Raw genomic sequence first — 27,543 nt, 5'->3', positions numbered from 1 at the left:
GGATGTTTAAATTATTATGCCACAAAAAATTTCAGCGGTCACTTTCTCACTTCTAACCGTATCTCATGCTTTTTGTCCCTCGCCGCAAATTCATGCTTTGCCTCCTCATAAGGGTTCCACCGTTCCACATGAATGATGCTTTAAAATCAAACAATAAAATAAACATTGAAAGTGCGCGCGCACACACAGACAAAAAAACAAAACAAGAGTAATATATTGGATATCATCCAGCATGCCTCATGCCAGATGGGCAGAATTTGTGTTTAAAGCAATGGTTAAAAGTACAGTGGTTAATGTACAAACAATGACAGCTTCTCAATAAACTTTGGTTGAACATGAAGATGCCTATATGATAGGAACAAGCACAGAAAAACATATCCAATGACAGACTGTAAAATAATTTCATGGTCACTTCAAATTACATGAAATAGTAACATTTGTATTACTGGAGTTTCTTCAAAAGTTGTGGTTGAAGAAAAAAGTATCAAGCTTGAACAATTTCTACAATCTCAAGGTCATCAATATGCCAAGTGTTGCTAAGTATGGTGTATAGCCACCGCATGATGGTTTGACTATACCATTTTCATTCGTAATTTACACATAAGCTAAACTAGTAACTTGATAAGTATAAGACCAAGGGGAAAAAACCTATGGGTTACTATGCTAAAATAATTCAAATGATGGTAAGCCAAGACGCATCATAATGATGCAATAGAAGTTTTACACTTTCAAATCAAATATCGAAGCCTGGCATTGCAAACTGGGAACTGAATGTCTCAACCCGATTTCTGAGCTCAGAAATATCTTTGTTATTCTGAAGACCCTTGAGGAAATCTTTGCATGATTTCCCATGTTCTCTTTGCACAATGCTGGTAATCTGAGCTGCCCTACGAAGAAAATCAGCTATGGTTTCAAAATCTTCCTCTAAACAGCCTCTAGATGTCATTGCAGGAGTACCTGAATACCAATGAAATACAGCAACGTGAGAACAAGAACAAAACATAATGGAGAAGACTCCACAGTAATTTGATTTAACATGGAATACAATTGGCTTGAAGTGCACAAGAATATAAATGTGACTTAAAAAATACACAATCGTTTATGTTCAACTGCACAAGGAAATGGTAGTCTGTAAGCATGATAAATACACATTTATTTCTTTCCACCAATCAATTCTCTAGAAAATAGGACTTTTGAGGACCATTTGTTAAATATGTGGAAGTTGGAGCTAACATGAATTGATGATAATTAAGACTTGCTGCTTAAAAACAATCACAAGACAAGGAACAAGCACGGACGCTTAAATGTTAAACTAAAGGGTAATGCAAACATAAGATATTTGCTGCACTAGCAATCATATTCAACAGGAGAAATTAAGTAGATTGAAATTGAAGCTTTTTTTTTTTTAAATTGAAGCTTTAATACTATACTAATAGTCTAATAGTAATACCATACTTCAGTCGTACTATATGAGAGGTACTCACCAATTCTCACTCCTCCAGGAGAAATCGAACCATAAATGGCACATTTATTGAGAGTGATGCGACACGCCTCACAGACCTTTTCATAGTTTCTGTCTGTAATACACAACAAAATTATAGAGAGCATGTTCATGTCAATTTCAAGGACATAATTTATAAGAGAAGGGAAAAGGGGTGTGCAAAATCATGAGTAGCACACACAGCACATGCCTAATGGTGTTTAAAATTTCAAATAACCATTAAAACTATATACAGTGCCATCTTTACCATCTAATACTTCATATCTATTTTTTGTTTTGTTTTCTTTTTCTCTGCCCCTTACTAGGAATGGATACTCTCACATACATAGCAAGTCATGTTAAAATATTGTTTTTATACAGATACAGTTACAGTGGGGGAATTTCAAAACTTCCCATATTAAATTCAAGCTTGAATTTCATGCAACATATGCTAAATCTAACCATGATTTATTATTTAATAAAGACAACTTCAAGTTTATATATTTTAGTGTTGGAAAGTCCCTCGTCACCGGCCTCAATTCCCAGGGTGCAACTTATAAGTTTACAGGGGTACTTTAATACAAATTAACAGTGTAAACATCTTTATTTTCTTAACTTTACACATCTATTCACTATATGGGGGGGGGGGGGGGGGGTTGGTCAAATCTATGCATGGGCTTCTGCTCACAGCCCATAGATTCTCTTGATTAGAGCCAACCAGAAAAAATATACAAGGATGGCTGATTATCAAAGCAGATGATCTAGCAAACCATGCATACCCCATAGCATTTTTAAATGAACAAAATTTTTACACAACCATTTTAACCTTGGCCAGTTTAGATATGTTATGCATGAACATCATTAAACTTCTGATTTTAAACTTTTTTTATCCACCCAAGTCTCTTAGCCTTAACTTATCCATAATTTTTAAATCTTATACTAATCTCTTGAATCATAGTTGCTGTCAGAGAACAACTAAGGATTAGGAAACACCTAACAAAAGGAACCAAGTATGCAATCAAATTATCCAAAATACAAATGAAGTTTGATGTCCAGCTCAACATGATATTGCCTTGTCCCACTAAAACTTGGTGGGGCGTGTTTTACTTTGTCTTTCATGTTCAAAATTTTGAATGAACCTATGATCAAACTTGGTTTATGTGCTAGAAAAAAATCCTCAAGGGGTGAAGTGTGATACTGATATGTTTAAACCACATGGTAGCAAAATGAAAATAGGCCAAATCAAAAGAAGTTTACATCAAAGTTATTTTCTCCATTTATTTTTATAGTAATTATTAAAGCCTACCTGGTGTGGGACAAGGACTGGTAGTTGTTGTTATATAGTATATATATGGCTTTTTCTAAACACGAGTGTTGAGGTCCATATTTTACATAAGCTCTCTGTCTATATATTTCACAAAATTTGGAAATTATGTAATTACTTGTCTAATCAAATACTAAATAGTAAATAGTATTTTTGTGATTTACTCAATTGAATGATAAAAGGTAATTAAACTAAAAGCATTTGATTTTACATCTTCTGTGATTTTATAGAAAAAATAGTTTGAAATTAAGCTTAACTTGCATAGAAATGCATAACAAGTTCAATTAGAATGAGCATAAAATTTTAATTTGTTACGGACAAAATCATAAAATTTAAGCCACTTCTGTACTAGAATCATTTCCCATCTTCAGACACCAGTACACCAAATAATAACTCGTTACTATTAACAGGAAGAAAAAAAAGCATATTCATTTCAAATCCAGTTGTAATTTTAACATATATTAGCAAAAAACAAAAAATGAGGCTGACTGAGGAAATTACCAATTAAGCCAAGTGCTGTTAGATCCCATAGCAAAAGATGATTGTCGGTCCCATCAGTCACCAATCTGAAATTTCTTCTCAACAAGGCAGATGCTAATGCCTGCGCATTTCTCTTCACCTGCTGCATGTATGCTTTGTACTCTGGAGTTGCAACTTGTTTTAAAGCTATGGCAAGAGCAGCAATATGATTATTGTGGGGGCCTCCTTGTAACGATGGATATAAAGCAAAGTTTATTTTCTCCTCGAAATCATAATTACTATCATCTCCATGATTATGAACGAAACCTTGCTTCCTTGGTTTTGCCCCCCTTCTATAAAAGATGATACCTCCCCTTGGACCTCGGAGACTTTTGTGAGTGGTTGAGGTGACAATATCACAGTAATCAAATGGACTAGCTACTTCCTGTAAAAACCACCGTTAATATAGTTAAAAGCATATTTATACAGTCAAAGGAAAATCGAAACCTTTTTGCAAAGGGCCAAACAGATAAAGGGGACAGTACAGTTTTGGCATTCCTTCATTTCTAAATGATAAAGCAAGATTACAATCGTTTAATTTTGCTTTTGGTGTTTCCTAATCCCTACAACTAAACAGAAATCTGTATCCTTGTCTCCATAGATCACATTACTAGTGGATTTAGCTCCCTGTAAAGTGAGGATGATGCACTCTAAATGATAAAGCAAGATTACAATTGTTTAATTAAAAATTCCAACGACCGAGATTTTAACAGCATCATAGTCATTATATTAGCATGCATTTTATCACAATCTCAATTGTTGATTTTCTAAACAACACTTACAACTGCTCTTTATCTTCTAAACTACACTCCCTCGCTATAGAAGAGTCAAACCCATTATTGGTAAAAAAAAAATTGTACTAAGGCCCTGTTTGGGTAAGCTTCTCCATAAACACTTATAGGAGAAAAATATCCAAAGGCCTAAATCCATTACTAGTATTTTCTATAGCTAAAGGTTAAATTATTTTCACTTTCCTCGAACACACGATAAGACAGGAATAAGTCTGAAGATGTTGGTTCATGGTACAGGCACCTAAATTGTTCTATCAACTCCATCTTTACTAGTTCTAAAGCATACAATACAACTGCCTCTACACTCCAAAGAAAACTAAATCAGATGCATAAACAACCATAAAATCGATAACATAATTCAAACAGAAACAAGAGAAAAGACAGAAAAATCAAATCACCTTAGCCGCTACAAGACCACTGATATGAGCCATATCACACATCAACACTGCCCCACACTTATCAGCAATCTGTCTGAACCTCGCATAGTCCCATTCCCTTGGATACGAACTCCCACCACAGATAAGTATCTTAGGCCTAAAATCCAGCGCTTTTTCCTCAAGCTTATCATAGTCTATGTAACCACTCTGCGGATTAACCTTATAAGGCAAAGTCTCAAAGAAAATAGAAGCAGCTGAAACCTTCTTTCCCCCAAAAGTATAATAACCATGACTCAAATGCCCCCCAGAAGGCGAATCAAGACCCATAATCCTATCCCCGGGATGCAAAATCCCAGTGTACACAGCGAAATTAGCAGAAGTACAAGAATAAGGTTGAACATTAACACCCCAATTGTTGGGGTGAAGATCAAAAGCCAACAACGCACGCTGGCAACAGAGAAACTCAATCTCATCAATGTATTGATTACCAGTGTAGTACTTAGCACCAGGCATTCCCTCAGAGTACTTGTTGCTTAGATGGCTTCCCAAAGCTTCCATCACTGCTCTGCACACGAAATTTTCCGAAGCAATTAACTCAATTCCCTTAAACTGTCTTTGTTTTTCCTTCCCCATGATATAAAAAATCTCGGGGTCCGCAACGCCCAGTGGCTGGTTCCACCACCCCACTGAGGAAATCCACTGCCACGCGCTTCGAAGGGAAACAGGGTTGTTGGTGTCCCTCTATCTTCCTCTTCACGCTCTGGTCCATGAAGTTAATCGTTTCACCATAGTCTTCGTCTTCTTCTTCTTCCTCCTTTATGGGGTGTCTTTTGTTAAATAAACGCCACAGAACAGAGGTAGTATCACAGAGTGGAGCCGCGGGTGAAGAGAGAGGGACGCTTAACCCAAGAGAGAGACCCGGTTGGGAGTCCATGGGTTGAACCAGAAATGGGAAATGGGAAAGTGTGCGTTTTGACGGGAACTGGGGAACAGAGAAACAGAGAGAACAGGGGAATGAAAGAAAGGTAGATAATGATTAAGGAGAGAGCAGAGTGTAGATATGTATGAATCTTCTTCAACGTGGAAAAAGGAAAGTTGGTGCTATAAAACACACATTAACCTTAAATTAATTGTCTACTAATTATGGGAATATGTCATACGACCACCTGGATGGAATCAGGTCTAGGTTCACTTTGAGTTTCTTGTTGCAAATCGTGGTCAACCATTTACTACTTATTTTTTTGTCTAATGAAATGTGAACCATTGGCTTTAAAGTATCTTATTATGCCTAGCTGTCCATGCAAATCACATCTGTTTAGGGAACAATTCTAATACAGTAACTTGCCTATGTTCAAGTTCATTTAGTTAAATGATGTATAACTAGTGCTTAAAAGAATATTTTATTTAGCCTTTCAAAAAAATGAAAATAAGTAGTATTCTATAAAAAAATTATTATTATTTGATATATATTTTAAATGTATCAAATATACTTTTTAGTAAATATATTTATGTTTATTTTCTTAACTAATACTATCTTAAAGACATTTATTGGTATTTAATTAATATCCACCTGAAAATATCCTTATCATTTTTAGTTTTTCAAAAAGTTACTAATCGGGTCTTGTCTTTGTTTCTGGTGCATATTATTTTGCCTTTGTTATTAAATGATTTGGTTGAGTGAAAATGTGAAAATCACACGAAAATTATGTAGCTTGTTATATAGTCTTTTAAGTCAAGTTTGAAAATATTTTGTTTACATTCTTATATAATGTTAATTATTTTTGTTTTAATATTTTGATTCATAAAAAAAAAACTCTGATTAATTGGTAATTCAGTAACTAAAGTTTGATAAAAAATTATTTCGATCAAAGAATGAATTCTGATAATGCTCAAATAATTTAACATTAACTTTAACATATTATTTATTTATGTTTAATTAGTTACTTATATATAATGTCAATTAATGTGAGACAAAATAAATAAAAGAATACACACTATATTGATCATTTTGGGATATCTCACCTAAAAACTAAACCCAATAAGAAAAACACTGACCAAGTTTTCCTTGTTAAAATTGACATTATACAATAGTGAAAAAAGATTTTCCTTAGAACACGTTAACACCAAAGAAATTTAAGATATTGTTCTTGATATTAGTACAAATTTCTGTGTGTTTGGAGTAAAGTTATGAACGCACATATATCTTGTTTTTTACGTCAAATTAACTAAAAAACGTGAAACTATGCATAGTAGCTTTTGGTTAGACGCGAATCTACTATGGTAAAACATGGAACTAAACACCCACTTTATAGATGTGGATCTATTATTGTATAGCGTGTGGAACTATAAGACTTGAGAGTATTCAACCTGCTATACTATTTTGGCTCGCTCTTTTAACCCGCTAACCCTTTAAAAAAAACTAGGTAAAGGACAATAAAAGATTAGTATAAGGTTTCGGATTTTCATTTCATTTTAGAATAAAAGTGGTATTGAGCTTAGAACTCAAAGCTTTTAGGTTAGAAGATTCTTAATGAAGATAAATGCGCTTATCTTCTATTTTTTATTGTTGCTGCTAATATTGAAAACAAAGCAGTTAGGTTAGTTAAATTAATTAATCTAATTAGTCGGGTTTTTTCTGTACCAAAATAAAAAAATTCTGGTGCTTTCAAGACATTGTCCAAAAGTAGTACTTGTGGTTTCATTGTGAAGGCGTCCTTGTCGTTCTGGTGCTTTCATTGTTAATATCTATCTCTGGATCACATTTTTGAATCCATCCAATTTCCATCACTGTGTTAGCATCCATACATTTGTAATGTGAAAATACGAATCGCGGCATTCGATATGTGTGTGGCATGCAAGCCTGCCCTACTTCACGTGCGTCAAAATCAAGTAGCTTCTGCGTTTCGTATGCGCAATTTTGCATGCAGAACCAAACAACCAAACCAATTCATGCTGCCTATAAAATTCCATTTACATTTTTGTTACCCCAACACGATGATTGCTCCTCATTCTCCCGAAAATCTATCCCTAATAAATGCCCTGTTTATATTACATGAGGAGACAAAACTATAACTTCATAGTATTTCGTTATAATCAATACAATACCACAAAAGACACAACTTGCAGTAAGTTACTTATATGCCTGCTATCAAGCTCTCCATTCAAAATTGAGATACACGAAGATTATTTATTATTAAAAAAATAAAAAATTACACGGAACTCCTGAAATTTTCACTTATTATTTTGACATTTCCCATTTAATAATCCTTGTAAAAAAAACCTTTGATTACCTCTGACAAACCCCCTTCCCTCTAGTCGGATCCTTTGCGTTTTATGTGAATTACACTTGATACCTATTTGTTAGTGTTATTTTGTTTTTGTTTTAATCTTTGTTCTCAAATAAGTATGACAAGATAATCACGTATAATTTTTTTGACTGGCGTCATCAACTATTCTCTTAACATATAAGAAATTTAAACACAATTTATCCAAAAAAAAATAACATAAGAAAACTATTATCCGCACTTCACCTTTTGGTTTGTAAAACAGTTACACAAGAAAAAAAAAATCCTTTGCAACATCCTCCCTCTTAACCAATATGGCAATAAAGTGCAGAAATGATGCCAAAAATAAGATACTAGGGGATACTAGGGCCTGTTTGGATACAAGGCTAGAAGTATTTGACCGGAAAAGACTCTATTTAGAGTAGAGAAGCTCCCAAAAACACTTCTGACTTGTATTCAAAAAAACCTTAGTAAAATTAAGACAGCAAAATATGCATTAAACCAACAATGGCACAGTCATACACTTGACCAAATAAAAGAAGTTGCATTTAGAAATATCATAAATTGTCTGGCCCAAATATTGCGGAGTTGGTTTAGATCCAAGTTTCATGAAACAAAAAAGAAAACGGCACAAACTACTGGGTCAAAAGGGTGGTCAGCCTCCAGCCTGTTTGAAACCTGCAAGAAAGGCAATCAAAGTTAATCAAAACATGAAATTTAGTCGCATAAGCATGAAATGCCTTTAAATCAAACAGCAAATCAAACAAATCAAGCTAACCAATGCAAGCTGTTCAAATAATATAAAGACACTCCCTTGAGGGACAAGAATTACAAATTCCCCTTTTTAGCCATTAAATTTTCATGCTATAAGAAGGAGCACCTTTTATACTCCCCAACAAAGTTCTGGATAATCAAAACAAACATTCATCTATTGTTTTGTATCTATGCTAGTTTCGAAAAGATAATCCTACTCACACAAGCATAACTTTAAGTGTCCACCTAGTCAGTTCGTCATCAATTTATGGAATAATAATTATGGCTGTGAGATGCATTATTCTCATAAATGATTTAGGCAAGTCAATCTTAAAATGATTTAGACAAGTCAATCCTAAACATATGGAATAATAATTTTGGCTGTGAGATGCATTATTCTCATAAATGATTTAGATAAGTCAATCTTAACTTCAACATGGATTAAAAGCTTCTTTTCAACTCAGACAATCAGCAAACAGGTCAACAATGAACATATGTTTAGGAATTTAGATCACTTAACGGCCTGCCATGGCCCATGATGCAATAACATCTGATCATCTAAATTAAATATGATGTAATGCCATAAATTTAAGTAAGAAAGACAAAATTCACATCATGGTTTCCCACTTTACTGTATTACAAATAAAGCAAGAATTATGATTTTGGCTCTGTACATTAGGTGTGAATGTTGCAAGAGTCCATCCTCAATCAAAATACACTAGAAATAGCAAAACTATAAATGTATCACATTGGGGGAGGGGAGGGGAGGGGGGGACTAAATCTATGTGGGAATCAAATCTACCTGGCACTTGGTCAGAACAATCCCTCAAAAAATACAAGTCATGCATTCAAACAATATTATAAACAGAGCAATAAATGTAATTGAGCTAGCATGATCCATCTTTTCCGTATAAAATTGGTTAATAAAGCATCAGTAGCTGATTTTATAATTGATTTGTTTCTAGGAAGAAATTCAATTTACTCAGATATAAGCATACCTGTACAGCTACTTATATGCATGACATAGTCACAGCTACTTTCACAAGTAAGAATCCTCAGCTGTTGAGGGCTCTTTGACATTGGCATTCATCTCCCGTGCAAGTGCAACCAGTACCTTGCAAACCATTTTCAACAGGCTGTTCTGTCTGAATGACTGCACCAAATAGTTGAAATGAAACAGACCCAAGTTTTCTTGAGTTGCCAACAAGGTCTGTGCCACAGGATTGGAGACTACCACGGCTATCAGGTGACAATTCATCAGATTGAGAGCTGCCAACATTTACCTCTGTTTCCAAAGTTTTCAGCCATGGAAATGTGCTCTTCCCAAAGGAATTACCCATACACAGACGAGACATGTCAGTTGGATAATTGCAAAATCTTGATGCAGAAAATGCATCATGCCTGGCTCCCTGCATGCCAGCAGGAAAAGTACCATAACTCAACAATGCCTGATTCAGTTGTCCCATTGTTGAATTAGTGAATCCTGTCATAGGAAAGGGGTCTCTCTCTCCATTAGTAAACACCCCAGAATCATGAGCAGCTTTAATCCTTTTTATTGGGGGGAATGCTGAATGAAGTGCAGGTGTGGTTGAAACAAGTTCCACCTGCCAAGGGCTGACCCATTTTGCTATCTGCAAACCTTCAGGTTCATCCCATGTAACCTATGATGTTAAGATCAGAAGTGATAAATGGCCAGTATCAGTCATTTGAGAGAGAAAATAACTTCTTGAAGTACAATTTCTGACATAAAGTTTCTTTCAATAAAAAGAACATTGGCTCAAAAGACATAATACTGAGACTCAAACAAAAGAAATTAAGGGCAGGCAATAGATCCTCTAATTAAGAATTTCCCTAGCAAAAGTGCAAAACACAAACACAGATAGAGACATGCATGAAGAAGAGAGAGCATCCCAGTAAAACTTGTTGAGAATTTGACATGGCAAGTATAAGCAAGACTGACACACAGTAACCCAAAAAAGAAAACACATTAAGTGATCTTCTGATAAAGATTGTGATGAAGACTTTATTTGGTAGACTTCATTTCCACATTAAATTTGAAATATCACTCAAACTGAAAACAGATTACAAACAAAAATAGTATGCATTGGTTTGATAAAATTTTGCTAATCATAAATTACCTCTTCTAACCCACACCCATGACTCATGAATTAAACAAAGAAGAAAGAACGACTCGGTGTGATCTCATACAAAAGTTTTATTTCACCACCACCAGTATCTGACTTTAAATCTGACTCACTTATCATTAAAATAAAACTTATGCAACCAAGCAAAATTCATAGAGAAAATAGCCTATGCACTCACTCATTATTAAAGTAAAACTAATCCAATCAAGCAAAATTCATAGAGAAAAATAGCCTATGCACTTTCCTCTGTCATCCAATCACCCATTACCATATATTGAAAAAGTCATTCCAAAGATGATTTCTAATTAATTTGACAATACATGGCTGTTGAACTAAATTGACAAATTTAAAATACACATAACAGACAAACAAAAGAAACGTGGAGTTATATGTATATTATACCTGAAGCATACGCCAAAGAGAACCGCGCCATTGGCCATTACCGTGAAGAGCGACAGAAGAGACCGTACCCTGACACCACGACACCCTGGACGAATCATCTGTCTCCGCAGCGATCTTCACTCTCATTCCGGGACTCCACGCGACCTTCATTGCTTCATTAACCGCTTCAGTCTTCACCACAAACTCCGACCACCTTTCCTTCGGATAATAAACAACCTCGAACGGCATGTTCCGCGCCGCCAGCTCCGCCGCCTCGGCAACCACCTTCGCCGACAGCTTCCCCCTCCCGTCCCTCGAGAAAACCTCCCTCACCTCCTCTTCCTCTTCCTCTTCCTCCTCCTCCTCCTCCTCCTCCTCCTCCTCATCCACCCTGATCCTCATTCCGCCTCTATCACCACCCTTCCCCATAGAGAAGCGCGTGGCGCGGCGAATTCCGACGAACAACCCTCCCCTGGAGTTCTTCATGAACACGACGACGTCACCGGCCACGAGCTTCTTGTTGTTGACGAACGTGCTCCAGCCGGTGGTCAGCAGGTGCCGCCGCGGGGTCCCGCGGTAAATGTGGCGGAACTCCCAGACGAAACCGTGCACGTCGGTGACGAGGAGGTTCTGCACCGGCGGGTCCGCCTGGAAGTTCAGCGGCGGGAAGATAGAGTCCGCGCAGAACCTCGGAACAGAAAACCCCCCACCGTTATTAGCATCAGAAGCAGTGAGAACCTTCGAGAAAGAAACGACGTTATTCTCACCGGTTTGAGCCGAAGCAGAAGCAGCAGCAGGAGCAACAGCGGAAGGTCCCGAAGCGAAGCAATCAGCGACAGGGTGAAGAATCAGCTTCGCGAAAACCTCGTCGGTGAGAGGATCGGCGAGGAATTGAACCGATTCGACGCGGCAGAGAACGGCGGGTTTCGAAAGAAGGAGAGGGGAGAGGTTTCTTGGAGCGGAAGAGGCTTGATCGAAGTGTCCCTGAGGGAAGTAGTAAACCCTAGAATGGAGGGTGGGGATCTCCACGGTGGTTCCGGCGCAGACAAGCCAGAGTGCAGGGTCGAGAACACCAGGCTGAGACGGAGGTGAAGGCGGAGGTTGGCGAGGCATCACGGAAATTGAATTCGTTACACAAGAGAGAATGCTGAGAGGGTTTGGTTAGGGTTTTGAAACATAGCAACGGAATGGAATGGAATGGAATGGAATGGAATGAGAATGAGAGTGTGTGAGACTGAGTGAAAGTTTGTTGTGTCCTACTCAAGTCATATATAGGGGTCGGAGAGAACTCATATCGTAACAATAACAGAATCTTTTCGTCAAAAAATATTATTTAAGAGATACTCTAATATTTTATTTAACCAATTCTCCGACTTTATCTGCTAGAAAAACTCTGTTTAAATTTGTTGCTCTCCCTGCATTAATTACTTCATTTAATATGGTACGGTTCATAAGTTGGTGACCATTTATTTTACTTTATTACTATTAATAACGTGTGTACCAAATATTTAATTTAATTTAACCAGGGGAAAGGTCTCCAAATTCTGTTTTTTTGCCTGTACTTTGAACTGATAATTACTTTAAAAAAGTAAGAATATGAAATGTTTTATTTCTTTTATTCAATTTGTCCTTTAAGAAAAATGTTTTGTTTGAATAATACTACTAACAAACAGAGTAACAAACCATGAGTGAAGGTTCTGTTAAATAAGAACATGTTTTGAATCACTCTCAGCCAACACGTCAACCTGCAATTTGCAAATTGCACTGTGTCAATATACCAGGACTTGAACTCCGCGTGTCTCATAACGAGTGTCGTTGTTAAAGTTTTTTAATTTTATTAAATTATTAAACTAATTTAATGATAAGGAAGTTTATTTTAGTAGTGTATCATGTTTTGGTAATGTTTTTCTAAAATTCTTCTTCACTCAGTGTTAGTCTGAGCTTATAAATTTATAGTTTGTCTTTCCCATTTTTATTTGTACTGGTTTATCATAAATTCTTTCTTTAATATAACTTTACTTGTCTATTAGTTTAAGAGCCAATAATATTAATTCAATCCACTAACTTGTCAAATTACAATCATTTACTAGATTTTATTGGTTGTGGTTTTTTTTATCTCCCTGTGCTACTTCATTTAATATGTATAGTTTTAAAATAGTTTTTTCTGACAAAAAAAGAAACAGTTATTTTATTCATGCAACAATAATGTTTTCTTTACGGGCATGCAAATGTAATTTTTTATACAACAATGTCTATTTCTCTTTTTGCACAATATTCATTACATCTCGTATTGCTCTCTTCCTCTTTTTTAACTGCATAATTTGTTGCAAGAGTTGTGAAAAATATATTTCTCTTATAAAAAATTGTCACGAAGTTGATATATATTTTTTATATAAACCACTATATTGTATAAGGAAGGGAGGGAGGTAACACATAGAAAATTTAACCAATAAATAAAATATGTAAATGAATTTAATATGATACTTTAATCCAAAATTTTAAGGCTATTATTTATAGTCTTATCTTTACTTATATGATATTTAATTTTCTTATTCTTATTCTATCTGATGTGAAATTTCATTTCATATTGTACTCCAATCATTTTTATTTTAAGTTTCTTTCATTTACTCATTTGAGTGTTGAATAATGGACTCTTGATACTAATTTATTGAGCAATAGAGAGAGTAAATATCAAAAAATTTATACCAATAGACTATGAGTAACCATAAATGAACTTAACACTATACTTTAATTCAAAATTTTAATGAACATACTTATATTATAATTCTTATTTATATAATATTTAATCTTTTTATTTCTATCTAAGGTGTAATTTCATCTCATTTGATGTTTTATAGGGTGAAATTGATGATGGTTTAAATTTATTTTAGTATTAGTATAAACACATTTGTGATTTAATTGCATTAAGGTTTTTATAACGTAATATAAAAGAAGTGCCGAATACTTTTTTCTATCTATATTTGACAATGAAAAAAAAAACATATACTCTTTCTTGCACTTCAAAATTCGAACCGGTATTTATTAATTACTACAAAAACAAGTGTAGTGTGAACTGTGAAATATTTTGTTTGAATAATACTGACAAACTGTGAGAATGTGAGAGGAATTAACATTTTGTGTTACAAGATATTTTCTGAATCACAAAAATGTCCTCAGCTAATACGTAGTTGTGGGCATATATTACTTTAGTGCAGATGGCACTTGCAACATGCATTATGTATTGTTATAGAGACTCGATCACTAAAATCCCTATAAGATCTGACTTAGAAGATAAGAAACAGTGTGATTAGTTTTTAGATAAACCGATGGAGCAAAACATTTTTTCACTTGAAGTTTTAAATCACAAATAACATTATTTACTAACAGGATCGACTGTCAATCGAATAAGTGTCATGGTTGTATAGTATTAAGTTTAGAATATTAATCTTAAAGTGGACAATATTAACAACACTTGTAGTATTAAATTTACCAATTATGATTTTATAATTATAAAAAAAATGGACCAATGAAATTTGAATCCTTCACTCCCACATGTGTACAGTGTATCCTCTATTTTTGTTTGAAAATATCAGACTATTCTTTTATTGTTATAAAACATTTATTTTGAAACTAATTTTACTTTTATGAAATGTCTATGCTGAAAGTTATTTTTTATTGTTATAGAATATCTATTTTAAAAAGATAATTTTTTTTTTATTGTTATGAAAGACTTATTTTGAAAGTTATTTTTTTTATTTCAAAAGTTATTTTTTACTGTTATATAACACTTATTCTGAAAAAGAAATTATTTTTTATTGTTATAGAATATTTATTTTATAAGTTATTGTTATGAAATGCTTATTTTAAAATAATATAATATGAAAAGAATAATTTGAAATTTTTAAAAATTTGGGAGGTGGAGGATTCAAATTAACCCGATTTATCATGACCCATCCCAACTTGAGCCAACAAAAATGTAGGCCGGTCCAAACCAAAACAAACTCAAAATTAGAACCAGACCAATTCATGTATCAAGCTAATCATCCCAACCCATAAATTGAGCCCATTTTAATTTTAATGCCCCTATTCACAAATCATAGTCACTGTTGGTAACAAAATGCTTTTGTAAGTTGTTTCTTATTATCGTCTTTGAGTTAGCACAGCAGGATTTTACTTGTAAGATTTATTCACCGATTTGTAAAATTGCTTGTTTGCTTTCAGGCTGATAGGATCAATGCTTTCATCTCTCTCTTTTTGAATATGTAATGAGAATGCCTGTGGTATGAGAATATAGTCAATTATTAGGGACCCATATAAAATTTCTGAATGTTTGAGAGTTATCACGTGCTTTCGGAAAATAGTCAATTATCAGGTACCCTGTGGTATGGGAATATAAGATCACTGAATATGTTTTAAATGTATGCCACCGTACTTTGATGTAAAATTATTTTCTTAACATATGTGCATTAGTTTAAATGACAGATAAAACGAGACAGTAATTTTATTTCTATATTTTCATGTTTTATAAAGAATAACTAATGCGGAAGAATAATTTTGTTTCTATATGTGTTCAATATATAAAATTTTCTTATATCTAATGATAGTCTGACATTATGATAAATTAGTTGTTAATTTTTAAAAATAATTATCTGAAAAGTCATATTAATAATATTTTTTTATTAGTTGATGGTGTAATTTTTTATAGTAACAATGAATGCATATTTAACTCTTTTATGATTACTAACTGTTAAAATTTGGAACAATAATAATTAAAAAATAAAGTCCGAACGCATCTTGCTAACGGAAGGAACAGCTAAAAAAACCCAGCAATTATTCTTACAATAAATTATTAGAAATACTACTCAGTATTATTTAATCAAATAATGGTATTTGGCAGCACTTGCTCTTAGGTGACTCTATAAGAGTCTCTACTTTTGCCGTTGAATGCAAAAAAAGATAAAAATGTTACAGATGATTTATGACCATACATGAGCAATAAAAGTTTCAAATATACGATAGCATTTATCATTTTATTTAAGGAACCATATATCATTTTTTAAAGAGTTATCATTCTTGTTTTTCAATAAAAATCAAACGCATCTAATTATGAGTATGTAGATAATTATTTAAAGAAATAACTTTTCCTTGTTTCGTTTGGAAAATGATTGTTTTTCTTAACACTCCAATCAAAATGATAAACAGGAAACCGAACACTTAATTCTGTGACATTTCATCTTGGTCCAAAAGGCACACAAATCTAAATTGAAGGAGACGCCGTTTCTTACGAGACACGCACATCGTAACATAGTAATTTGCCAAACCGTACACGACACAGACGAGCATAACCGGCACCGTAACTGGTTTAACAGTCACCCTTTATTAAGAAGTAAAATTCCAAATCTTGTAACCTTTCTATTTATTAAGAAGTTAAAAATAAACGTATCTGCATTGCGTTGCTAGTTCCGAGTTCTTGCACTCGTTAGACCAATTCCTCGTCTTGACAACTTTTCCACGCACACCTTCATCTTCCAATCCTCCACCACAAACATGAAGACTCGTACCTCGACCAAAATCTCTGCAACGTGGATTCCAATTTTCTCTGTCTTTTCCTTCATTATTGGTATGCTCGTCACAAGCAGGTTTCTCTCTCTCCTCTATATCTTAACTTCTTCAACTATTGTGTTTTTTTTTTTGAGCTGTGAAGTTGGAAACTTGGGTTTATGGGTTTTGATTTTGAGAGAATTTAAAACATTGTGGTCCGATCCTGGGAATTTTCTTTTGGGTGAAGGATGTGGGACCCACCGGAATCAAACGGGTTGCTTACTGCGCAGCATCAGCGGGACCAACAACAGCTACAAGTGATCTCAGGGGATTGTGCAACCAAGAAGGTAATGTTTGCTTTATCTTCCTATTCTGTTTTTCACAAAGTGTTTCAATTTTTTATTTTTTATTTTTTGCTTTGGTTTTTTGAAATCTCTTTGCTTTTTCTCCATCAGATGCAGCCCAAGGATGCAGTGAGCGAATTGCAGAAAACCCATGAAGCCATTCAGTGAGTGCCACATAGAATCTGTTTCAATTTCTCTAGATTTGTTTGCAATTTAAGTTTTTTTTTTTTAAAAAAATTATTGATGTTTGTTTTAATTTCTTGGGAGGCATGCCAGAGCTTTAGATAAACAAGTTTCGATGCTTCAGATGGAACTAGCAGCAGCTAGGAGTTCTCGTGAAAGTGGGATCTCGGATTCAAATGCTTCAACCACCACTTCTGGGGAAGGTGCTCCAAGGAAGAAGGCTTTTATAGTGATTGGCATAAACACAGCTTTCAGTAGCAGGAAGAGGCGTGATTCCGTTAGAGAGACTTGGATGCCTCAAGGTAAAAAGAAAGAAATAAATAAATTTAAGAGTCAACCATAACGGCACAGAAATTTCTAAAAATACACCAGAATTTTTTCATCCCTATTTTTAAGGGGATAGTGGCCCTAATTGATTTCTAAAATGTTGTGTTGGCGTTTTGATCAGGTGAACAACTTCTTCAATTGGAACGGGAGAAGGGAATTGTTATCAGATTCATGATTGGTCACAGGTAATTCCAGTTAGGTCAACTGCTTAAAATTATCAAGACAAAATTTGGTGTGAATCAGGACAGAATTATAGCATCACCTTGAAAAAATAGTGTAGGGGAACACTAGTGTTATTATTTGAGTTAATATGACGACACAAAAAGATCGTTCCTGTTTGTTTACCAGAACTAAATTGTCTATGTTATGTTAATACTACTTATCTAACTGCTAGATAAAAAAAATGGTCGGCTTTCAAATGGTCATGTATTAATCAACTAAAGATTGGTTACTCCTCTCTTTACCCTGGATTATCGTGGCACTTGAATGCTTACCTTAATGAACTATGATTGACCACAAAAGTGGCTTCTAATGTCAGTTGGATCTCTCTGCAGCCCTTTGTTAATCAAAGACTCTTACAGTATATCTATTTCATGTTCTCCCTTCCTTTCAAGTTTGAAAGCATATTGCTTAATTTCTCTCTTAGCATCAATACTCATTTAAGATATATAATTACTTGTTTTCTTCAGTCATTTTTCCTATTCCGTTTCCTTTATAGCCTATATTGTGCCTAAAGAATAAACATTTTCAAACTTAGCAGTTAAATTGATATTAGAATATTAGGGAGCATTTTTTAAAATATTGTGTTAATTATAAATGGTTTGACCATCCTAAAGCTAGAGGTATGAAGTTTACTATGGGTGCTTATTGCATTATGATTTTCATGAAGCAATTTAATTCTTCTCCCAGGAGTTTATCTTTATGGACTTAGGAGTGTGTGCTGTATTCTTTCTCTGTGAAAATTGTGATATAGGATGAGGATAGGATGATCACATGTCTGGATACAAGAAGTGGCCAGCAGTGATGCTCCCCAACGCAAATTGAAATTAGAGAATAAAGATTTATACACTGGGAGTTCATAAAAAGAAAACTTAACATATTAAGATTGTATAGACTTGATATGCTATGATGTGTTATATGTTGATAAAACATAAAAACACTTATCCTTATTTATACTAATTATAACCTTAACTAAATAAGGAGACAAATCATGAGATAATAAGAATTAATCCTAAGAGATAATCTAAGATACTCTAAGATAAAATATTAATATTATGGGATATTTTTCATACACTCTAACTGTCTGTACTCTTCCTAACTTGTGAGACTGAGTTAGAAAGTTGGGTTTTTCCCAAATGGAAAAACTAATATTAATTTCCAAGTTCCGTCATTGTGGGCATATTCAAAACTTTTATCTATTTTACTATAATGTATTAGTATATAGCCTAAAAAGTGTTTCATAATATTTTATCTATGAGTGTTAACAACACACTCTCTAACATACTTCTTACACATATCTCCTATTGATAAAAAAAACTATTGGAAACTTCAAAATCATGAATGAAGGCTCATTAAATAAGGAGTGAGACCTACACAATTTGGTAATTTTCCATATATTTCAATTAATAATGAAGAGTGTGTTTAAAAGAGTATGTTGGATAGTACATTTCTCTTGTATTTTTTGCCCTCCTCAACCTTTCAATCCTGCGTATGTCCTTGTATGGTTGTGTTTTGCTTATTACAATTACAATGGTCCATGCACTAAGATATCCATGCCTTATTTACTTCTTGTCTTCTAAGTAACTTGATTGTGCACTGCATGCTTCATCTATTTTATACTTGAATATGAAAAGCAAGGGATCAAAATCTTAGAAGTTAAAACATCATATGATCAATTGTCTATTTGTAATTTTGTTAGATTGAGGTCTGTGTTTTTATTATTTATATGGCTCTAAGTATGAGATTTTATATTTTAACCTAGCAAGATCTGAAGGCAAAGGGGTACTATTGTAATTTAATGTCTTTCCCTTAAACTGCACATGCTCCTTAGCCATGTAACTCTGCACTGTTTGTGGAGGGATGGCTATTATTACCTGTGCCATTAAACTTTTTAATTAATGTGTATATTATCCCATCTGAAAGATGAAGTGTATATATGAGTTGCTATGGTGACAAAATTAACATGGGTGATATTGTCATTGTCATCACAGTGCAACTTCCAACAGCATTCTAGATCGAGCTATTGACTCAGAAGAAGCTCAGCACAAAGACTTCCTTCGCCTAGTAAGGCAGATCTTTGTTAATAATAAAAAAAATGTGTGAGAAAGACATTGGATAATCTGACAGGAGTGTCATATTTGATTTTACTTTAACTTGTAGGAACATGTAGAAGGGTATCATGAGCTGTCTGCAAAGACAAAGATTTTCTTTTCCACTGCAGTTTCAATGTGGGATGCTGATTTCTATGTCAAGGTGGATGATGATGTCCATGTCAATTTAGGTACATGCTATCTCAAGATCCTTGATTTCTCTCTTGTTTCCTTCCCATTTCTTCCTTTACCACCTTCCTCTATCCCATTTCTCACCCAAAGATGCTTAAATATTCTGACATGTGTTGCTTTTTAGGTGTCCTGGCAACAACCCTTGCTCGTCATCGATCAAAACCCAGGGTCTACATTGGGTGTATGAAATCTGGACCTGTCCTTTCTAGAAAGTAAGTCCACTAGACTTCTATGTGTGTGCATAAAATATTAGTAAAGAGGCCACTCCTCTTCTATGTTCCTCATTGTGACTTTGTATTTTAGGGATGTCAAATACCATGAACCTGAGTTTTGGAAGTTTGGAGAAGAGGGGAACAAATACTTCCGACATGCAACTGGGCAGATATATGCAATCTCAAAGGATCTGGCCACTTACATTTCCATCAACCAGTATGTATATCATTTTTCGTGCAACACTTAACTGGCTATCTTCTGATCTTGGCACCACAACTGTGTATTTTGTACAGGGATTACCAGATGAGCAATTGTTTTCTGTATTTTCTGCCAAAGAAAATCTTTTAATATTGAATTAAGCCTTAAACTAAATTTGTCTTTGAGCAGAATGATAGTTCTGCATATTTTACTCAAAGCAAAATACTCATTTTGCAAGATTTGATTAAAATAAGAAACTTTTTTTTTCATAAACTTAAAATTTTCCTAATAGGAAATCTCAGTTCGGGGATCAGTCCATGTTTCTCATAGAATATTCTCTTACATATAGAAATTTCATGTGGAGTCTAATTATGATTGCAGGCCGATTTTGCATAAATATGCTAATGAAGATGTCTCACTTGGTGCATGGTTCATTGGTCTTGAAGTTGAGCATATTGATGACCGCAATATGTGTTGTGGAACTCCTCCAGGTATATAACCTGAAAATATGTAACCAGCAAACACTCGCTACTGCAATATGTTCTGCAACTTAGTACTAGTATTTGTGACTTTGTTATGCTGTCACTAGATGACCGACTTACTATACATTTCAACAATTGAAATTTCTTCTAATATAGCTCTTCAAGTTGTTCTAGATAGAAGTTGCTTTGGTTTGATAAGTTTGAAGAAATCACTACTAAAATTTAAAGATGATCTGAAGTTCAACCAAGTTTCTCAGTCCCCTTTTTTCTTTTGGCCATGTTCTTATTTACGTTTAATGTTTTTGTAGACTGTGAGTGGAAGGCGCAGGCCGGTAACATATGTGTTGCATCTTTTGATTGGAGCTGCAGTGGAATCTGTAAGTCAGTGGAGAAGATTAAATATGTCCACTCAAAGTGTGGTGAAGGAAATGGAGCAGTTTGGAGTGCTTTATTTTAGATTGTTTTTAAAAGGGAGATGGTTTTTTCTGGTTGGGAGAGGATATAATTGCAGCTGGGACAAAGACAAAGACAGTTTTCAGATTTGAGATTGAGCAAATAGGTATAACATGGAAGATCTCGTAAACTATTCAAAGCTGTGGAAGCTGAAGTTGGCAATTGCATGGATGTGGATTTGAGGATACCTTCCAGTCTGTTCTGTTTTGTTTTTAGTCTGGGAGGTATGACAACTATTCTCGGTGTTATGTAACAAAGTCTGTTCTATTTTTGTAATTCTTTTTTTATACGCCGTTTTTGTTCTTAGTTGGGTCGAGATCGGTTATTATGCCCTTTGTAATGAAAAACAATGTATTCATAGTTCTGCTAATATGTTAAGTGTGATTACTATTTTGATGTAATTAAAGGACAAACTTTAGAAGCGGTCGATATTCAAGTTTGATTATTGCTTAGATAGAAGGATGGCTTTAAAAATTATTTCCAACATCATAAATCTCTAAATCTCCAAGCCACTAACGAAAAATAAAATGAAATAAATATTGACATCAACAAAAAGAAACAACTTTAACTATTTTCACAAACATATAGAGACCATAAGCTCGTATTTTTTTATATGACTTAATTAAGTTTTTTCTTCCGTGTGATAATGTGACATTTTTATATTATCATATCTTAAAAAATAATATAAAAGAGCAATGCTTGCTGCAAACAAAACAAAATGTGTAGCAGCATTGTCATTAGTCTGATTTTCATGAGTACATGAAAGCCACCACCACAACACTCTGTTTTACTGCTCGCACATAAAGAGTTTCTGATTCTTTAAGTTTTTTAGTTCCATTACCACTGATATCCATAATATAATACTTTTGAATGTGATATGTGTGATACCAATTTGTTTTTTATATTATAAAAAGTAACTCGAGATTTACTGTTCTCTCTTCTCATCATAAAATATGTTTATCGGTAAGTGGTTACCGTGAAAAAAATTATCATCAATAACTTTGCAAATAATATTTTTTCAGCCTTGATTTAACGTCCTCAATAATATACTCATTTTATTTTTTAATATATTTTCCTTCTTAGAATTTATTAGAAATTACAGAGACTTGTTAACTAAGAAATAAGACCTCAATTTATAATTTCTCAAAAATTTAGTTAATAATAAAGAGTATTTAAAAGAATGTATTAGAAAGTATAATACTGATATTTTTCTAAACAAATAAAAGTTCACATATGCATGTTATTTTTTTATTACAACATTATTATTTTTTCCTAAATTTTATCAATTTGATAATTTGTTTTGCCTCATTTTTTTTCATTTTAAAAATAATAAGCACATCCATCCACACACTCATTTTAAAAATCATTTGATTGACAAAGGACCATTTCACAAATAAACTTTGAAAACATAAAAAATTAAAACAAAATAATACAAAAATATAATGGGCTAAAATAATATTTTTGTTTATAATTATAGGTTAATTTAATTAATATTATAAAAAAAATAAGTAATGCACCATTGATAATAATATAAATTATAATTATTATCATTAAAATCATAAATCATTATAATAATTATCCTAAAATTCATAACGAAAAATTTATACTTATATTATAATATATACACAAAAAATACTTCCATTATAATAAATAATAGTAGTAATTAAGAGGAGGAAGTATTGAATAAAATGTTTGGATTTTGGGTGAAAATGAGATAGTAATCTTCGTGTTGGATCGCGTCCTCCGTCTTACCGGTTTCAACGAGGCGGCGGAGAATGGAAAACGCCGACGTTTTCTTGGGCTTACACGACTTCCTCGAGCGCATGCGGCAACCCTCCGCCGCTGAATTCGTCAAAGCAATCAAAAGGTTTTTTAGTTTTCGCCTTTCTCTTAGCTCTTAATATGCTTTAAGTTGCGATCGGTTAGGAGTGAATGGGAACCCTAACTAACGAGGTGTGATTTTCCGCAGTTTTATCGTTTCGTTTTCGAACAATGCTCCTGATCCCGGTAGGGACAGTGCCACGGTTCAAGCTTTCCTCGCGAAAATGGAAGCGGATTTCAGTGCTCATCCACTTTGGGCTGGTTGCTCCGAAGAGGAACTCGCAAGTGCCGGTGAAGTCAGTTTCTGCTTAACTCATAACACTGGTTGCTCTTCATAAATGTAGATATTTCAGTTTTTACACTAACTAATCAATTGCTACCTGAGTAACTCTACTGTCACCTCACATTGAACTTCCTAGTCTGACTTATATTGTTATGATTTATTATATTTACTCTGTAGTGAACTGGATCTTGGGATGATTGAATTGGCCTATTGGGTTATTCATACCATACAGTCTCTACAACCCGCTTATTCTTTCATGTCCGATTTCTAGGTTTTTTTGTTTTTCCGTAATGGTGAATTCTGTAAAGCACAAATGAAGATTCAAAGTTTAATAAATAAAAATTAGAATTGAAGACACTAGGCAGAAGACGTAAATGTTAAGGAAGACTAGCGAGCCTGCCAATAGCAGCAGTATTATAGCACTTATTTATGAATTGCAGTGCTGGGATCGTGTCTGATAATCTGAGATGATTCTAGCATTTTTCATTCATAAAACCATTGAATTTGAGTGAGATGTTCATGAGCACCAGAAAGCTAGTGGAAATGAACTAATGAATTCTCACCTTAAGGCCTGTTTGTTTGTGTCTTTTTAAAGAAAAAAAAGTGTTTTAGTGATTTGAAAAACTTGTTTAAGATTTTTATTATAATTGGATACGTGTTTTGAGGAAAGCAATAAAAGCATAAAAGTTTCTTCTAGTGTTTTAGTCAGAAGTTAAAAAAAAGTAGTTTTTGAGGGAAAAAGCCTCTGAATAAAGCATTATAATGAAAACACTTTTTTTTCAAAGCTTATTCAAACGGACCTCCAGTCACTCAATCTGCCAACCTAAACACCCATCCCTACCATTTTTATTATGAAAGTAATTTTAGGAAAACTCATACTTTTTTGGTTTAATTAAACCATGGTGGTTATAGACAGGTTAAATAAGTTTCAATAGTTCATGTAGTTTCTTCTGAAATACAACATGAATTCTTTCAACTAGGGAATTGAATGCTAGCTCCTGCACCTATGTACTTTGTTACTCATAGAAAACATTGTTCTGTATTTTTCTGGTAAATTCTGTTAGGATATAGTGTTTCCTATTTGTCTGATTGCTTTACCTGTGTTTTGTTCATATACAGGGACTTGAGAAGTATGTTATGACAAAGTTATTTGCTCGTGTATTTGCTTCACTTCCAGATGATGTAAAATTTGATGACCAACTTTCTGAGAAGATGGCTTTGATTCAACAATTTATTCGACCTGAAAATTTGGATATCAAGCCAGCATTTCAGAATGAATCATCATGGTTGGTGAGTCGCATTCAAAACTAATTTTACCTAGCTCTCTGTATACAATTGTCAGCTAAGCTCATTTCCTCATGTTAGCAGCATTTTGTCACTTAAAAAGGGACACTAAGTGTAATTTTTGTTTAATGAATTCTTCTATTGTTTACCACTGTTGCTAAAACATCAATCACAAATGCTTCTTAATTCTTCCCATGTCTCTTGTTTGGTTTTTAATTTAATTGTAAATCCTTTGGTGTTGCTCATAAACCAGGTTTGATGGATAATATTCTTGATTGCCCAAATTTTTCTTAAATTTTTTTTTTCTGTTTGATGTATCTGTGGGCTCTTACTAGTCATTATATCCATTTGTAAAAACAGAATTTGTTAATTGCTGGCAGAAACAGTGGAAGAATTCTTCCTAATTTGTATACTTCTGTTCTTATGATGTTTTGGCTACTAAATATTACAAGTTTGACTTCTTCGTGGTTTTCTGTATATACTCCTGTTTTCAATAAATCTTATATGTTGTATCATTCTTATGATGGCAGCTTGCACAGAAAGAATTGCAGAAGATCAACATGTACAAGGCACCCAGGGATAAACTTGTCTGTATTCTGAATTGTTGCAGGGTTATTAGCAACTTGCTGCTTAATGCTTCGGTTGCTTCCAGAGAGAATCCTCCAGGAGCTGATGAATTTCTTCCTGTGCTTATTTATGTAACCATAAAGGTAATCCAATGTTCCATTACAAATAATACATGCATAATTTTCGAGTAGAAATAATTTGGCTTGATAGAATGAAGTTATTACTTCCTGCACTTTCTTTAAAATTATGGGTATGACTTGTGAATGTGCACTTCTATATTTATTTTTTCCTTTTTTCTATTATTTCATTTTGCTCTGTTTTTCTCACTTGTATTTGTACAAATAAAGCTTGTAATTCTTTGATGTTATGTAAAGTCACGTGTGACTTATTTCACAAGACAATGGGCAAGTTGGTTACAGATTAAAAAAAAATGATTCTGATGTGGAATAATTTAGTGATTATTTTAGAAATTTTTAAAAAGCAGAAGCTAGTTTATATTTGTTTACACTCATAAAAATCACATTTCTTTTAGAAGAAAGATGCAACTGATTTTATGATAAGCTATTCAAAATAGCTTCTGATTTAATGAAACTTTAGATTCTTTTCAGCATCTGATTATTTGAAAAGTTGAAGCAAATACATGAAAAACAAAAAAAAAAGTTATTATTTGTTACAAAAGAAGTAATTCTTTTACGAAAAAGCTGTAATGAACAGACCCAATATTTGATGTGGTTTTTGAAATATCATCTTGCATCCACTGGTCCAGTTATCATGGCATGACCATATTGCCCATTAGTCATCATGGCAAATGATTCATTGAGCCGCCCATGGTGCTGAGCCATATGACCTTTTCTTCTGAAATTTGCTATCAAATTTATTTGATTTTAGTTTTTGCTCAAAACTGAAGAATGATGAAGCTACACAAGTCAGACCTCTGTGAGAGACTATATATACAGTTGTATATGGTGTTAGTGCATCCTAGAAAGATGGAATTTGTCTTTATACATGGCTTACCAGAACTTAGAAAAAAAGAATGTTAATTATGAAGAACAACTATATATTCTCATAAAAACTATTGTTAAGTTCCATTTTAATGTAATATACATTTTTCATTTTACAGTTTAACGATATCTTCTAAATGATATACTATGCAGGCAAACCCTCCACAACTGCACTCAAATCTACTGTACATACAAAGGTTTAGACATCAATCTCGATTGGTTGCAGAAGCAGCATATTATTTTACAAACATGCTCTCTGCTGAGTCATTCATCTCTAACATCGATGCAAAAGCCATTTCAATGGATGAAGCTGAGTTTGAGGGAAACATGGAATTTGCTCGTGCTATGCTTTCAGGTATTTCGGCTGATACACAAGATCCTGGTTCACCATATCAAAATAATGGACATCATACAAGAGCAGAACCCACTAAGCACAAAGCTTTGATTGATCATAACGACCCTGCACTACGAACTCCATCATCTGTTGTGAAATCAGAAAGCAAGAAAGTGACTTTTGCAGATGAATCATTGATCACAAAAGTTCCATCCCTCTCAGATTTGGAGAATAAAGGGGCAAGTATGATTTTAAAGGAGGACAAGTTGAATGCAGTTTTCGGGGAGTTTCCATATTTGTTTGCTAGTGTAGGTGACCTAACAGTAGGTGATGTTGAAGACCTGCTAAATAATTACAAACAACTTGTTTTCAAGTATGTCTCTCTTTCCAAAGGGTTAGGAATCTCTCCTACATCTCTTCCACCATCCAATTCCCAAGATAATTCTGAAGGCCATGCTGAAGTAGATTCTTCAGACGGTGGACCTCTAGATGACAATAATAAATCAGAAGAATCTATTGATACAACAGAGGATAGTTCAGATAAAGTTTCACTTGAGGAGAGGAAAATTGAATCTGGTCTGCCCAAGGATGAGCCAGTTGCTCCTGAGGGTGATGCCCCCCCTTAACTAATCGAAACTTGCTTCAACCGTTTTCTCCCACACTATATACCCCATTTTTTTCACCTATTTTTCCTGTAAAATTATTTTTATGTTGTCCGTTGTGTGGTAACTACGCTCTTTCCTTATGTTAGGGATGGCTATACCATGACCACTATGCCTTTGTAACATTGTTCTTTAATAGATTTTAGAACTGCCACAAATAGTTACATTTGCTTTTGCGATGGAAAAAGAATGCGAAGATGCAAATCTGGTTTTGTTCGATTAACCCCATGTACATTGAATATTGATTAACTGATATTAGCTGGGTCGGATATGTATTAATATACTCCTTACCTCGT

The 27,543-nt window shown here is 33.9% G+C and overlaps 3 protein-coding genes and 1 pseudogene across 4 annotated transcripts; 2 read left to right on the top strand and 2 right to left on the bottom strand.

Annotated features, from left to right (window-relative positions):
• Positions 1 to 377: 377 nt before the first annotated feature.
• On the bottom strand, positions 378 to 5,575 carry LOC114410471 (annotated as a pseudogene).
• Positions 5,576 to 7,990: 2,415 nt separating this feature from the next.
• On the bottom strand, positions 7,991 to 12,302 carry LOC114410470 (auxin response factor 17-like). Its single transcript, XM_028374427.1, has 3 exons — positions 11,075 to 12,302; positions 9,527 to 10,189; positions 7,991 to 8,453 (listed from the first exon to the last, which is right to left on the bottom strand). Exons 1-2 carry the CDS (start codon positions 12,164 to 12,166, stop codon positions 9,584 to 9,586), a joined length of 1,698 nt encoding a protein of 565 aa, XP_028230228.1. The 5' UTR covers positions 12,167 to 12,302; the 3' UTR covers positions 7,991 to 8,453; positions 9,527 to 9,583.
• Positions 12,303 to 16,392: 4,090 nt separating this feature from the next.
• LOC114410469 (beta-1,3-galactosyltransferase 7-like) lies at positions 16,393 to 21,724 on the top strand. Of its 2 annotated transcripts, none has more exons than XM_028374424.1 (11): positions 16,393 to 16,692; positions 16,842 to 16,941; positions 17,050 to 17,102; positions 17,206 to 17,423; positions 17,570 to 17,633; positions 19,659 to 19,731; positions 19,828 to 19,948; positions 20,074 to 20,161; positions 20,253 to 20,378; positions 20,742 to 20,851; positions 21,151 to 21,724. In XM_028374424.1, the coding sequence occupies exons 1-11, from the start codon at positions 16,601 to 16,603 to the stop codon at positions 21,297 to 21,299; spliced, it is 1,194 nt and encodes a 397-aa protein (XP_028230225.1). In that variant the 5' UTR covers positions 16,393 to 16,600; the 3' UTR covers positions 21,300 to 21,724. The 2 variants fall into 2 exon arrangements, with proteins under 2 accessions (XP_028230225.1, XP_028230226.1); XM_028374425.1 differs by having other exon boundaries at positions 16,399 to 16,692; positions 17,215 to 17,423.
• Positions 21,725 to 22,982: 1,258 nt separating this feature from the next.
• Positions 22,983 to 27,543, top strand: LOC114410468 (vacuolar protein sorting-associated protein 9A-like). Its single transcript, XM_028374423.1, has 5 exons — positions 22,983 to 23,162; positions 23,265 to 23,412; positions 24,519 to 24,689; positions 25,214 to 25,393; positions 26,405 to 27,543. The coding sequence occupies exons 1-5, from the start codon at positions 23,071 to 23,073 to the stop codon at positions 27,209 to 27,211; spliced, it is 1,398 nt and encodes a 465-aa protein (XP_028230224.1). The 5' UTR covers positions 22,983 to 23,070; the 3' UTR covers positions 27,212 to 27,543.

The sequence above is a fragment of the Glycine soja genome, chromosome 4 (assembly GCF_004193775.1).
Source record: "Glycine soja cultivar W05 chromosome 4, ASM419377v2, whole genome shotgun sequence".
In the NCBI taxonomy this organism is placed as follows: Eukaryota; Viridiplantae; Streptophyta; class Magnoliopsida; order Fabales; family Fabaceae; genus Glycine; species Glycine soja.
This window is presented reverse-complemented; position numbering and strand designations above follow the sequence as displayed.